Source organism: Simochromis diagramma, unplaced genomic scaffold (genome assembly GCF_900408965.1).
Source record: "Simochromis diagramma unplaced genomic scaffold, fSimDia1.1 OVJJ01000205.1, whole genome shotgun sequence".
Lineage (NCBI taxonomy): Eukaryota > Metazoa > Chordata > Actinopteri > Cichliformes > Cichlidae > Simochromis > Simochromis diagramma.
In genome coordinates this window covers 12,393,757-12,406,080 of record NW_024386782.1, presented here as the reverse complement: position 1 = coordinate 12,406,080, position 12,324 = coordinate 12,393,757, and the positions used below count along the sequence as shown (strand labels likewise).

The 12,324-nt window shown below is 40.6% G+C and overlaps 2 protein-coding genes across 6 annotated transcripts; one reads left to right on the top strand and one right to left on the bottom strand.

Annotated features, from left to right (window-relative positions):
* Positions 1 to 3: 3 nt before the first annotated feature.
* Positions 4 to 4,767, top strand: eif4e2 (eukaryotic translation initiation factor 4E family member 2). Of its 3 annotated transcripts, none has more exons than XM_040021855.1 (8): positions 4 to 253; positions 1,089 to 1,227; positions 1,520 to 1,654; positions 1,795 to 1,899; positions 1,984 to 2,136; positions 2,232 to 2,372; positions 3,541 to 3,620; positions 3,717 to 4,767. In XM_040021855.1, the coding sequence occupies exons 1-7, from the start codon at positions 129 to 131 to the stop codon at positions 3,574 to 3,576; spliced, it is 834 nt and encodes a 277-aa protein (XP_039877789.1). In that variant the 5' UTR covers positions 4 to 128; the 3' UTR covers positions 3,577 to 3,620; positions 3,717 to 4,767. The 3 variants fall into 3 exon arrangements, with proteins under 3 accessions (XP_039877789.1, XP_039877788.1, XP_039877790.1); XM_040021854.1 differs by having other exon boundaries at positions 17 to 253; positions 2,232 to 2,368; XM_040021856.1 differs by having other exon boundaries at positions 52 to 253; positions 1,089 to 1,200; positions 2,232 to 2,368.
* LOC120727535 (phospholipid scramblase 1) lies at positions 4,292 to 12,204 on the bottom strand. 3 transcript variants are annotated; one of them, XM_040021850.1, is made up of 8 exons: positions 12,016 to 12,201; positions 10,650 to 10,968; positions 10,484 to 10,561; positions 10,198 to 10,390; positions 8,383 to 8,494; positions 8,191 to 8,290; positions 6,680 to 6,738; positions 4,292 to 4,893 (listed from the first exon to the last, which is right to left on the bottom strand). In XM_040021850.1, exons 1-8 carry the CDS (start codon positions 12,016 to 12,018, stop codon positions 4,774 to 4,776), a joined length of 984 nt encoding a protein of 327 aa, XP_039877784.1. In that variant the 5' UTR covers positions 12,019 to 12,201; the 3' UTR covers positions 4,292 to 4,773. The 3 variants fall into 3 exon arrangements, with proteins under 3 accessions (XP_039877784.1, XP_039877785.1, XP_039877787.1); XM_040021853.1 differs by having other exon boundaries at positions 4,776 to 4,944; positions 12,016 to 12,204; XM_040021851.1 differs by lacking the exon at positions 12,016 to 12,201 and having other exon boundaries at positions 10,650 to 11,741.
* Between the last annotated feature and the right edge of the window lie 120 nt (positions 12,205 to 12,324).

Below are 12,324 nucleotides of genomic sequence, written 5' to 3'. Positions count from 1 at the left end.
TGTATGCATATTTCTTAATTACTTATTTATTTTAATGCACATTTCAATTAAGTATAAATGAGCACATGCTTGATAGTAAAGAAGTGGCTCACCTTTGACCTTTTCGTGCTCATCACCAAGATCGATACATGGCATGCGCGTCCACTAAACCGCTGCTGTGCGCGTCGCCGTCACTTGCTGCGGGATTCAGGAGGCTGTGGTCGGACTCCGAAAAGAGTCCTATCTACAAAATAATGAACAACAAATTTGACGCGTGAGTATTTAAAACATTTCGCTGAATACCCAGAGAGCGGTCTCGTCGGTCGCTGCTGTGAATTCACTGGGGAGGGTAACGTAAGCTGACCGTGGTTTGCGTGTGTGAGAGGTGTGTCAGCTTTATTATATGTTTTTGCATGAATTCTGTGAGTTAATAAAAGAACAGGAGTGCGAGGGCAACACCTACACGCGCTTTTAAAAAGAAAGGGAGCAATACCTGTGAGTAAACGGTGTTTTTTGATGAAGAATTTCAGTGTTGTTAGCTGTTAGCTTGGCCTGGAGGAAGGCGGATAGGCCTCGAATCCTCGGTGTGGTAGTTAACTGAGAGGCGGGGAGAGGCGCGTAGAGGTCGGTCACAAATTAGACTCGCGTGGCCAATAAATACGGGAAGCTGGAGAGACACTGTTACACGCAGAGAGCTCTTATTAATAGTGACCGTAGTTTAAGATTAGCACAGAGCGCATGTTTGCAGGCCACAACTTTAAAATGCATCAGTTGCAGGTTTATTGGGTTAAGTTGCCTTAAATGAATACAGCAGCCATGCTGCAAATCTTCTATTCGTCGAGGATATAGTTTGTGTTCATTTTTTTCTTGTATTTCTGATGTGTTGACCAGGATGAGGGCACAACTTAAATAATTTAGATACTGGTTGCTGTAAGACGGTATAACGCCAACAGACTGGGTAACAAAATGACAAACGATTTGATTTAAAACACTCTGTAAAAAGAGTTAAAATGAAAAGGGCTGTTACCTGACAACAGGTGTAAAGTCCCTTTTGATTTCAAATATTGATTGCATGATACAAATGTATTCTGCATTTCCCTCGATTGTAGTCTGAAAGACGATGACAGCGGAGACCACGACCAGGATCAAGGCTCACCGAAAGACGGTGAGAAGGAAAAAAACGAAGATGAAGAGAAGGAGCAGAACACTTCCAAGAAAAAAGTGAGGCCGCTAAAGTCTTACACAGATGTATGTGCAGATTGTGCTACTATTTGTTGAACAAAGGTACAGTTTCTTTAGTTTTGGCTTGTTTGTTAAACTATAAAATTTTGACCCTCTGGAAATGAATTAAACAGTAAATATAATTTTTGAAGAACCTCTTAAATTAAAGCAAAAAGTCTGCGCTTTAATCACATGTTAATTATTAGATTTAAAATCCACTTTGGTGGTGTACAGAGGCAAAATGACAAATTATAGCTCTGAGTCTGTATAAAGTTAATATGTCAATGAGCTGTACAAGTTACTCTCTCATTTCCGGCAGATGGTGGTGCCAGGAGCAGGAGAACACCCTCTCCAGTACAATTACACCTTTTGGTACTCCAGACGCACCCCAGGGAGACCAGCCAGCACTCAGAGCTACGAACAGAACATCAAACAAATTGGCAGCTTTGCTTCGGTCCGTCGCTCCTCATCACATCTTTATATGGCTTAAAACAGGAGCCAGTGCACTTTTCCTTTTGTTTATGTGCCCATGCAGAACTGCACACTCCACATATTGACTTGTTTTCCACTAATTATTACAATTGTCCATCCCAGGTGGAGCAATTTTGGCGTTTCTATAGTCACATGATCCGACCTGGCGATCTGACAGGTCATAGTGACTTCCACCTCTTCAAAGAAGGCATTAAACCCATGTGGGAGGTAAACACACTGGCTGATATCCTCTATTTGCTCTGGTTGTTTGGTTATGCGTGAAAGGCCTGATCTGAAATTGTGTATGTTTAGGATGATGCTAATAAGATGGGTGGGAAGTGGATCATTCGTCTGAGAAAAGGCCTGGCGTCTCGATGCTGGGAGAACCTGATCCTGGCTATGCTCGGAGAACAGTTCATGGTAGGAGAGGAGATCTGTGGGGCTGTGGTGTCAGTACGTTTCCAGGTAAAGCCAAAAGCAGACACACTCGGTTGCACATGGTCACTAACTGCCTGACCTAATGCTCACACATGCCTCCTCTTCATGCTGCTTCTCGCCAGGAGGACATCATCTCCATCTGGAACAAAACAGCCAGTGACCAGGGGACCACCGCCCGCATCAGAGACACCCTGCGCAGAGTCCTCAACCTGCCCCCCAACACCATCATGGAGTACAAGACACACACAGACAGCATTAAGTATGTATGTCTTCTCCTTTTTTTATTTTCTTCTCCAGCTTTTCTTTCTCTTCAGCTCATTCCATAAACCTGCATGCTCACACACATTTTCCAACCAAAGAGGCAACGAGAGAATACACTTACATGTTGCCTTTTTAATGGCTTGTTTTTAACATGCTCAGGTGACAAGATGATGGTTTTCTGTAAGTTAGATTTTTATTTTGACAGTATGTTTGGATTTTAAGGGAGAAATAACAAACACAATTATCAAAATGTTTTATTTTATTGTTTGAAGTATTATTCCAAATTGAAATGTATAACTGTACAGACAACCACATATCTTGTGCACGTCTATATACTAATATAATTTTACAAACTCCCATATTTTTCTATTAGTTCATTATTAAAAAGAGAATGAAACAAATGCCCATTTAACTGATTATAATGGTTTTCCATTGCAGTCTTAACCTTGAGTCAGTATTTCTTCAGTATACAAGAACTCAGTTCTGCCTTTTGTTCCCATTTTCATGCTTTTCAAAATCCAAGTGGGGAAAAAAAACAACTAGTTCTGTGTCCATGTTTGTCCTTTGTAGCTTTGAATGTGAATGCCTAGTATGATGGCTTTCAAGTCCTTTTACACAATCTCTATATCCTCATGTAGATGTTGTTGCTCCATTTTTTTTTCGCTTGGCGCTTGATATTAATGAGATGGGATGTTCTTGACACACGTTGTTAAAAACTTCTGTTTATAATGGCCAGCCTGTCCAAAGAAAGGATAAAAAGCTAAAAGACCAACTTCTTCTGCACGAAGGCACAGAAAAGATGCACAGGGATTATTTTGAGCTCTGAATCGTGCAAAGCTTCTCTAGTAAAGTCTAGAAATACCAGTATGGAGCTAAGAATAAGTAGTCCCATTCATTCTAACATGGCCTGTATAAATCTTTATAATACTGAAATGACCTCTGTCAGTATATTTCTTTATTTTGGCAGCTTTAGCTCATAAAGCTAAGCCTAAAATTTTTTATTTTCATCATTAGTTTTTGGTAACTGTGAATACAACTATTTTTTTTTTTTTCCCCATCTAAAACTCTCATTCAGTTAACTGATGGGCTTATGATTCTTCCAGGAAAATAATTATTTCTTTATGCTTTTTACTGCGAATTATAATTTACTGCATCCTCCTCTGTTTGCAGAGCATGGGAAGACTTCCATGGTCTGGTGAATGCTAGCGGAGGACGTTAGCCCCCCCCCTCACCGAGATGCTCAGAGAAGAGTAAGAACTCCTGCTGTGGGATTTCACATGAACAACAACACAACCTGTGTGATGTAGTTAGACTCTACTGATGTGGTCTCTGTTTGCGGTGTGCAGGTGTGTGCATACGGGATGTGTTGGGGGAAGCCGAGTCCAGAGAAGGGCAGCTCTGCGTGGATTGGCACTGCGTAATGCGAAGACAGAGCAAAAGTCGGGGACCGAGGCCAGGAGACCGTTGGGTCTTTGTGTCAAATTGGAAATGAACAGAAAAGCCTTTCAACAGAACACTGAAACAGGTCTATGAAAGAGGTGATTTTAATCAACTGGAAGAGGAAATTACAGTTTTGTTTCTTTTTTTTAGTAATGCAAGTTGTAACATCTTTTAACCAGTGAGTGACTGGTGTGGGCTGTTCGGTCATGAATGCTCGACAAAGTGTGCTTTAAATACAACAGAATCAGTTGTACTCTATATGATTTTATTGCTTAACGTGACATTTCACCTGCTGTTAAAATAGGTGTGCTAATCAGTTTTATTGGGACTCAAACAGGGTTATTATAACACAGTGCTGTATTTTAACTACAGTTCCTCTGGTCATTTTGGACTAGAACAAATATTAATGTTGTTTAAATGCAATCCACATCAAAGATCACTTAATACGATTTTTAAAAAGTTGTATCCCAAAGGATGAGGATCCTGTGTTGGGCAGGTTTCTATAACCGGCATCTTTAGAATGAACTGCCAAGCTGCCTAAATCACTGTGCCTGGCCTCAAGCCCGACCTGAACCAGGTTTCCCTTCCCTGCCTTCTCCTTTCTTTACCCCACCTTTTAAAGGAAGGGCTCTGCTTTAATGTTAAAGGTGTATAGGAGTCCTGAAACACTGATATTCACTCCTTTTCCATTTTGTAGTCCACGAAAGAAAACGGGGCCCAGGGTCTGTTACAGTTTTTATCCTGGGTAGCTTTTTTGTTTTGTTTTGTTTTTTTGGTTTTTTTTTTAATATGTTAAGAAAGAGCCTACAGTTTGTTGAAAAACTGTAATGCTGCCCTTATTTGTTATTGTGATGATGGATGCAGGTGTGTGTGAGTGTGTGGAAAGCGAGGAAACACTGTTGGATGTACACCTGATGGATTATAGCAATAAATGGTAAATATGCATCTGCTGCTAAAGATGGTTTAGTGCCATTTTTCTTTTATAAACGCTGGAACTGAAGCTGTGGAGTTTGCAAGAAGCCGAGATTCCTCTTTATCCGCTCTTCTTTCTTCCCAGACCGGGAAGCTTGGGTGCCCGTTGGTCTGTAAATCATGTGATGATGCTGGTCAGCTCATTTCAAAAAACATATGATTCTGCAGAGAAATCATTCAGACAGGTTAGAAACAGTGTTAGTTTTTCCATCCATCTATTCGCTTCCGCTTATCCTTTTCAGGGTCGCGGGGGGCGCTGGAGCCTATCCCAGCTGTCATAGGGCGAGAGGCGGGGTACACCCTGGACAGGTCGCCAGTCTGTCGCAGGGCCAACACACAGGGACAGACAACCATTCGCACTCACACCTAGTGACAATTTGAATTATCCAATTAACCTATCCCCACAAGCTGCGTGTCTTTGGATGGTGGGAGGAAGCCGGAGTACCTGGAGGGAACCCACGCAAACATGGGGAGAACATGCAAACTCCACACAGAAAGACCCCGGCCTGATGGTGGAATTGAACTCAGGACCTTCTTGCTGTGCGCCCACAGTGCTAACCACCGTGCTACGTGTTAGTTTTTCTTTGTATTAAAATGTCTTCTTTATGTATGCTTTTTATGTTTTTTTTTTTTTTTTTTTTTTTTTTTTAGAGAAAGAAAGCAATGTGCAACGGGGGGGGAGAAGAACGGTCTGAACACTTTTTGGCTCAAAGTAATAATTTACTCCTTAAAGAATCTTTACATAAGCAGATTTTTGATGCTTGCGATTGATACCCGAGGAAGATCCCACACATCAAAATGTTGCTTTTGTTACATGCAAACATGTTGGTTGTTTGCATGTAACATCAATATAAATTATGACCTCCAGTTGTAATGCAAGTTCCAATTAAACCAAATCGTGAAATGCTCCTTACGAGCCAATACATCAAATATTATATTCTAATATTACAGTGCACCCATCTGGGATCATCTTAATATAGTGTCCTGATTTTTATACTGAACCGCTGATTTCCAGTTAGTATACAATGATCCCAAGGCAGGGATGTCAAACATACAACCTGGGGGCCAGATTGGCCCTACCAAAGGATCCAATCCCGACCAAAAGCATTTAGGAAAATTAAAAAGAAAAAAACATCAAATAAGGAGGGCATGAACTTAAAATATGTTTAATAATTGCTCAGTCAAACTAGAGTGAAAATAGGAGAAGCCTCCTTGCAACTTAAAAAACAAGAAACAAAAACCTTTATCAAAGTATTTTAAAAAAAAAAAAAAAAAAAAAAAAAAAAAAAAAAGATTAAAGGTATTTGTAATGACCAGCTGCTTACCAAGAGATGGAGCGTGTCAGTGATCATGAGACGATTGCAAAGATTGCTGGGTGGGAAGGAACTTGTCTTCTAGAAATATTGCATCTTATTGCCAATTTGACCTCCATTCAGTCACAGAGTATGCAGATTCTGTCTTATTGTGGTTTTATTGATGTATTAATGCACAAAAGTCATTTTGAAGACAGCAGCTGACTGCAAGTGGTTGCAGACCTGGTCCTTGTCTTCAAAGCAACCACCAGTACAGATGGACTATTGATACTGTTAAATGTACTTTTATATTAATATGATTAACAGTTGAAATCATTACCTAAAATTACAAATATATAATTTATTCACTAAAATTATAGAATGAAATTGAAATTGTTAGCTGCTGTTTGAAATGATTATGAAAAGTATGAATGAACAGATAAAACTGTTGCTGAATGTTTATTCATTAGTAAGCTAATTTATTCATAACACATACTTGCAACTAAGTCTTCAAAGTCTAATGTACTGAGGTAGAAACTTTGGGAAAGGTATAATTATATTGTGTATGACAGAACATCTTCCCACCGATGGACACACGTGCTTACCAACAGGAAAGTGGCTGCCAGGAGAAGGAGTTTGGTGTGTGACTCCATACTGAGTGGAACTAGAAGATGAAAAAAGAATACAGACAGTTGTACTAAAGCCGTGATTAAATAATAAACTATGTTTGTGACTTTGGTATACTTAGAAATGTTAAAGAAGTCTGATACTAGCCAGAGAGATGCAGTTAATGTTTGGCAATTATCTTTTTCTTTTTAAAAAAAAAACAATCTAGTGGTGTTAGTTGATGTCCCTGTAAATATCATGGAACAGTCTCTTTTTTTCATTTATTTTTTATAAATTAAAAGCATTCACCGGTGACTTTATTAGGTACACCTGTTTGGCTGCTTGTTAACACAAATCTGACCAGCTAATCACATGCCAGCAGCTCGAAGCTTTTAGGCATGTGGTTGTGATGAAGACGACCCACTGAAGTTAAAGTTAAAAGTGCCTTGTTGATGCAAGATGTCAGAGGAGAATGAGCAGATTGCTTCAAGCTGACAGGAAGGCAACACCAAGTCAAATAATACTAACTTAATTATTAAAGTTATATAGCACTTTTCTAAACAGAGTTGCAGGTATGCAGAAGACAGTGTCTGAATGCACAATACATCAGGCATGCTCTTGCATACCTAGCAGAGCTACAGCAGACCACACTGGGTGCCACTCCTGTCAGCTATGAACAAGAAGTGCGTTGAGGTAACTGTTGTTGAGGTTTGGTGCTATGAATAAAACTGAATGTTGTTGATTTCTGCTGCAACATTCAGTTGTTTCAGAATTTAAAATGAACAGTGTAGAGTCATCGATCCATCTTGCCTTGTATAAATGGTTCAGGCTCCTGGTGGTGTAATGGTGTGCCAAATATTTTCTTGGCACTCTTTGGACGTAGGTAGGCTGTGGTGCTGTTTATACTGAGTATTGTTTCTGACTGCGTCCATGCCTTTATAACCACAGTGTACACATCTTCTGATGGCACCATGTCTGAAACCTCAAACTGTTTGTTTTTTGTTTTGTTTTGTTTGTTTGTTTGTTTGTTTTTAATGTGACAGTGAGCTCACTGTGCTCCAGTGGCCTCCAGTCCCCAGGCCTCAATGTAATAGAGTAACTTTGGGATGTGATGGAGAAGGAGATTCACATCATGAATGTGCAGCCAAAACTTCTGTTGCAACTGTGTGATACTGTCATGTCATGATAGACCAAAGTCTCTGAGGGGTGTTTGCAGCAACTTGTCGAGTCTCTGGCACAAAGACTTAAAGCAGCTCTGAAGGCAAAATATACTGCAGTTTAGTACTAGTGAGGTGTACCTAATAAGGTATCCGGTGAGTGTGCTTTATTATATTGGTCTGTTGTTTTTCTTTCAGTCACGTTTCTTATCTGTTCAGTAAATAAAAGTATCAGATCTGAAGAGGTCGATTAAAGTAAACTTGGTCCGAAACTAAACTTTGGGAAAGGTAAATGTTCTCTGGCATCCTGTCAAAGAGAAATTAGGAATGTAATTTACTGAGGTAGAACTCACCCTCCAGCCCAAAGTATTCATGGTCCATGTTGTGTTCTTCGTTGAAGCCAGGCCATTTCTTCCATATCGTGCCGATTTCCTCACCAATGTTGGAGACAATCTAGTGTATAATTTAAAACTGCATGAACGCACTACTGCAATGTTACACTTTTCAGTCACACATATACTTTTATGAGTTATAAATATTCCTACCTGGAATTGTTGGTTGGAGAAGCAACGGCATGGACAGCAGGAGCCCTGGATTCTGATGGTAGACGCCCCTGCTGAAGCGCAGACCTCCAGGAGGGGCGTAAACATGCTCCACCTGAAAACATGGTCACCAACACACAGCAACTCAGTAACCGTGCACTAAGCCTCCTGGCAAAGAGACTGGCCAGTGCTTCACACAGAGGCGCAGCCCAGTCTTGATGGTTGGATGATTGCATTTTCAGCTGTCATGATTCTGCAGCACCAAAGCAATTGTTTGCTCGGTGTCAGAAGAGTTCAATTTGGGGCATGCTTTATTAGAGCACAACTGAGAGAATATTTATACCAAGTCGAACTCTGGTCACTGAAACCTCTGCCAGGCCAGTCCTAATTGGGCACAACTTCACCGACTGTTGCTTCTGGAAAACTCTAAATTCGACACACAAAGACACCCCCGCTAACCCTGGAGTCAGATTTAGGCCAGATGAAGAAGGAAGTATTTTGGGTTGACGACAGAAGAGCCGTGAGCCTGCCATGCCATTGGCCAACATTCCCATTAGGAAGGATGTCGCATTCCTTCCCCTACGAGCCCATGCCAGCTCTGTTGGTGTGTTTTTGGTGTGCAGACAGCTGTGCTGTGCATTAACCATCCCAGGTTTATATTACACTCAGGCTGTTCAGAACAGTAAAGGCCCCGACTGCTATTTACAGACAGGCCTGAGCATCTAGGGTAGGCCAGTGTGGTCCCAGGCCTTGAATGACATGGAAAAAGGCTCACATGCAAAGTGTTTAGTCTGACAGTATAAAATGCTACTGGTGTTTGTTCACCCAAATTAAAAATGTAAAATGATAGTAATAATAATAAGAAAAAAAAATACTATGTGAATGTTATTCTTCAAACTCAAATGATCCACAAAACAACCATTTTATCCAGACTAGTTCCTTACTTCTAGGCTGGACTGCTGTAACCCATTATTATCAGATTCTTCTAAAAGTTCCCTGAAAAGCCTTCAGTTGATCCAAAATGATGACAGGACCTAGGTACTGACAGGGACTAGAAAGAGAAAGCATATTTCTCCCATACTGGTTTCTCTTCATTGGCTCCCTGTTAAATTCTGAATCAAATTTAAAATCTTTCTGATCACATACAAGATCTTGAATAATCAGGCCCCCTTTTATCTGAAAGACATCATAGTACCATATAACCCCAATAGAGCAGATTGAGGTTTAAAATGTTCCTTTCTAATCAACTTATAGTTAGGGCTGGACTCTGAGCCAGGTTCTCCCAGAGGTTTCTTCCTTTTAAGAGAGAGCTTTTCCTTCCCTGTGTCGCCAACTGCTTGCTCACAAGGGGGTCATCTGCTCGTTAGGGTTTCTTTCTAATATTGTTGGGTCTTTACCCTACAATGTAAAGTGCTTTGAGGTGACTGTTGTTGTAAATTGGCACTATATAAATAAAACTGAAATGAATGAGTGCAGACTAAAGACTTCTGTGGTCTCCTTCAGACATAATTATATTTATGTTTATAATTTTTGTTAACCCATTAACCAAAGGCCAGTAGTTTGTAAAATTCAGTTCATTAGATTTCTCAGAGAAGCTAAAAAGGCTCATGTATGAAGTATATCTCCTTAATATAAATCTTCACCACTAACTTTACATACTTTATATATTCACTCTCATTATAACAACAGAAGTGAGCTATATAAGCTTCAGTGTGGCTTGATCACATGTAATTTAGAACTACTGAGCAACATAAGGAAACAAACTCATCAGCGTTTAGTAGGAACATATATACACCAAGGAATGAACAAGTTTCCTACCTCTGATGTACGGTGCCAATGAGATGGTTTTGAGGTGTGTACGCTCTCATCTCCATCAGGCAGCAGCCGAGGCAACAGGCGTCCACCCTAAGGGGCCTTTCAAAATAAAATACCTGACTGCCCTCACTGTCAAAGCCTTTCAGGGTGTAGGCCCGAGCTGGACCACAGCACTGCAGACACACACAGGAGCTCTCTAAGAGGAGGGAGAAGCGAACAAATGCTGAGAATATGCTGAAAAACATCAGTAGTTATAAGAGTAAGACACGTGGTGGAACGGGACAAATACCTTCCACAGCCACAAATGACTGTGACCTGTTGCCTTCTGTAGTGATGTTATAGATCCTCCTAGAAACACACTGAGGACCTGCAGTCAGGATGTGGTATTTTCTTAATGCACACACATCTAAACAAGAGTCCTGTTTTATGTAAAAGAAAAAAGTAGTCCTCCTCACCTTGCAGCTCTGGCTTGGCAGTGATATGAATCTCACTAGCAGTTTCCAGCACAGACATAAAGCATGATCTCACTGCATTACCAGTCTTCTTCACCGGTGGCTGAATCAAGCCATTCTCAGCAGTCTGGCCCAAAAGCTGCTCTTCAGATTCCAGGTCAGGAGGCATTTGGTGGGATTTGGGTGGAGTGCTTTGAGTCTGGCACTCACAAGAGGGTCCACAGCGGTTGTGAAAAGCCCTGAAGACCATGTGAATGTGCTTCTCTCGCTCAAGTCGTCCAAAGGGAAGAGGCTGATTGATCACGGCTGACATGGTCTCAAACTGAAAAATGAATCATACCTTAAAGAAAACATTTGAAGGATGGATGCTTTAACTCATACCCAGTCTATAGGCTGCAAGCAAGTTACTTAAATAAAGTATAGTAGGTGCTTAAAGAAGAAAATCCACACACATCTTTCATTATTTACAAACCAAATTCCCCCAAAAGTTGTGAAAGTGTGTAAAATGTAAATAAAAACAGAACATGGCAGCCACATGTATTAAAAAAGCTGTGAGCAGGGCCATGTTTACCCTGTGTAGCATCCCCCCTTCTTTTAATAACAGCCGGTAGACATCTGGGTACTGAGAAGACCACCTGCTGCACTTTTAGAAAAGCTACGATCATATCTGCTCAGCACTGCTGGATCTTTGTCATATTTTTGTTTAATGGTGCAATTAACCTAATTAGTTGTAAAATGTTCCTCCAGCTGTTTCCTTTGAGTACCACTTACTTTCCCAGCCTTTTGCCCACCCCAATTTTCGGAGCCATTTTCTCAGTTTAAACGTTTGATATGTTTTCATTGTTCTATTGTTAAGAAAATGTAGGTTTATCAGATTTTCAAACAATTGCATCACAACTTTTTGGAGCTGGTGTTGTGCCTTAAATACTAAATATTAATCTGACAAAATGATAAAACATCCACTAAAACGGTCTCAAAATCATAGCAAATAGATCTTTATCATGTAAGCTAATTTAAAATTTAATTAACTTTTATGTTGTGATCAAAAGTTTGATAGGGGAAAAAAGGAGCTTTCCTTCTCCTGTACTGTGTTTCTTGGCAGTTCCCTGGTATCAATATTAACATCCTCTTTGCAATAGCTTAATACTTTTTCACATTCAGATCACATGCTAATATTCCTGTCTCACCCAGCCTGCAGCTGCAAGTAGCAGCTCACAGCATCAAACCGAAGCTCCCTTGTATAAACATTGATAGCTCAAGAGTTTCTATACTGGCTAAGATCTTCCTGGAGCCTTTACTTATCATGTATTTCCAATAAGAGATTAGAAACAAAGAAAACAGCACAAAAGAGCATCACAGGCCTGCTTACCATCAGTGTTCACCGTCTGCAGACTCGGATCATCTAAGTGTTATGAGCAAGAAACCAGGCGAGCCTTCATGAGTTATCATTATCTGGAGGGACTAAGCCTTCTTACCCCCCGTGTGTTTGTGTGGCTATTCACATAGCAGTGTTTGGCTTTGTGAGTGTTTTCGGACTTCAGCTCCATCTCAAAACGACTCTGTTTCCATCCCAACCAGCCGGATCTGCCTTTTGTTGGGGTAGAAAGGCACCACTCAGTCATGTAATTGAAATGCTTCCAGAGGAGGGGGGCTGTGCAGGATATTTGTGCTTCAGTGG

Bases quoted from the DNA above. Each gene is read 5' to 3' on its own strand.
- eif4e2 (XM_040021854.1), top strand. From the start codon at position 129: ATGGCATGCGCGTCCACTAAACCGCTGCTGTGCGCGTCGCCGTCACTT. The intron at 254-1,088 runs GTGAGTATTTAA...CCTCGATTGTAG, and splicing joins ATGAACAACAAATTTGACGC to TCTGAAAGACGATGACAGCG. The intron at 1,655-1,794 runs GTCCGTCGCTCC...TGTCCATCCCAG, and splicing joins AAATTGGCAGCTTTGCTTCG to GTGGAGCAATTTTGGCGTTT.
- LOC120727535 (XM_040021850.1), bottom strand. The intron at 8,495-10,197 runs GTAGGAAACTTG...CCATGTTTTCAG, and splicing joins ATTGGCACCGTACATCAGAG to GTGGAGCATGTTTACGCCCC. The intron at 4,894-6,679 runs GTAAGCACGTGT...CATGATTTACAG, and splicing joins TGGCAGCCACTTTCCTGTTG to ACCAACGGGCACCCAAGCTT.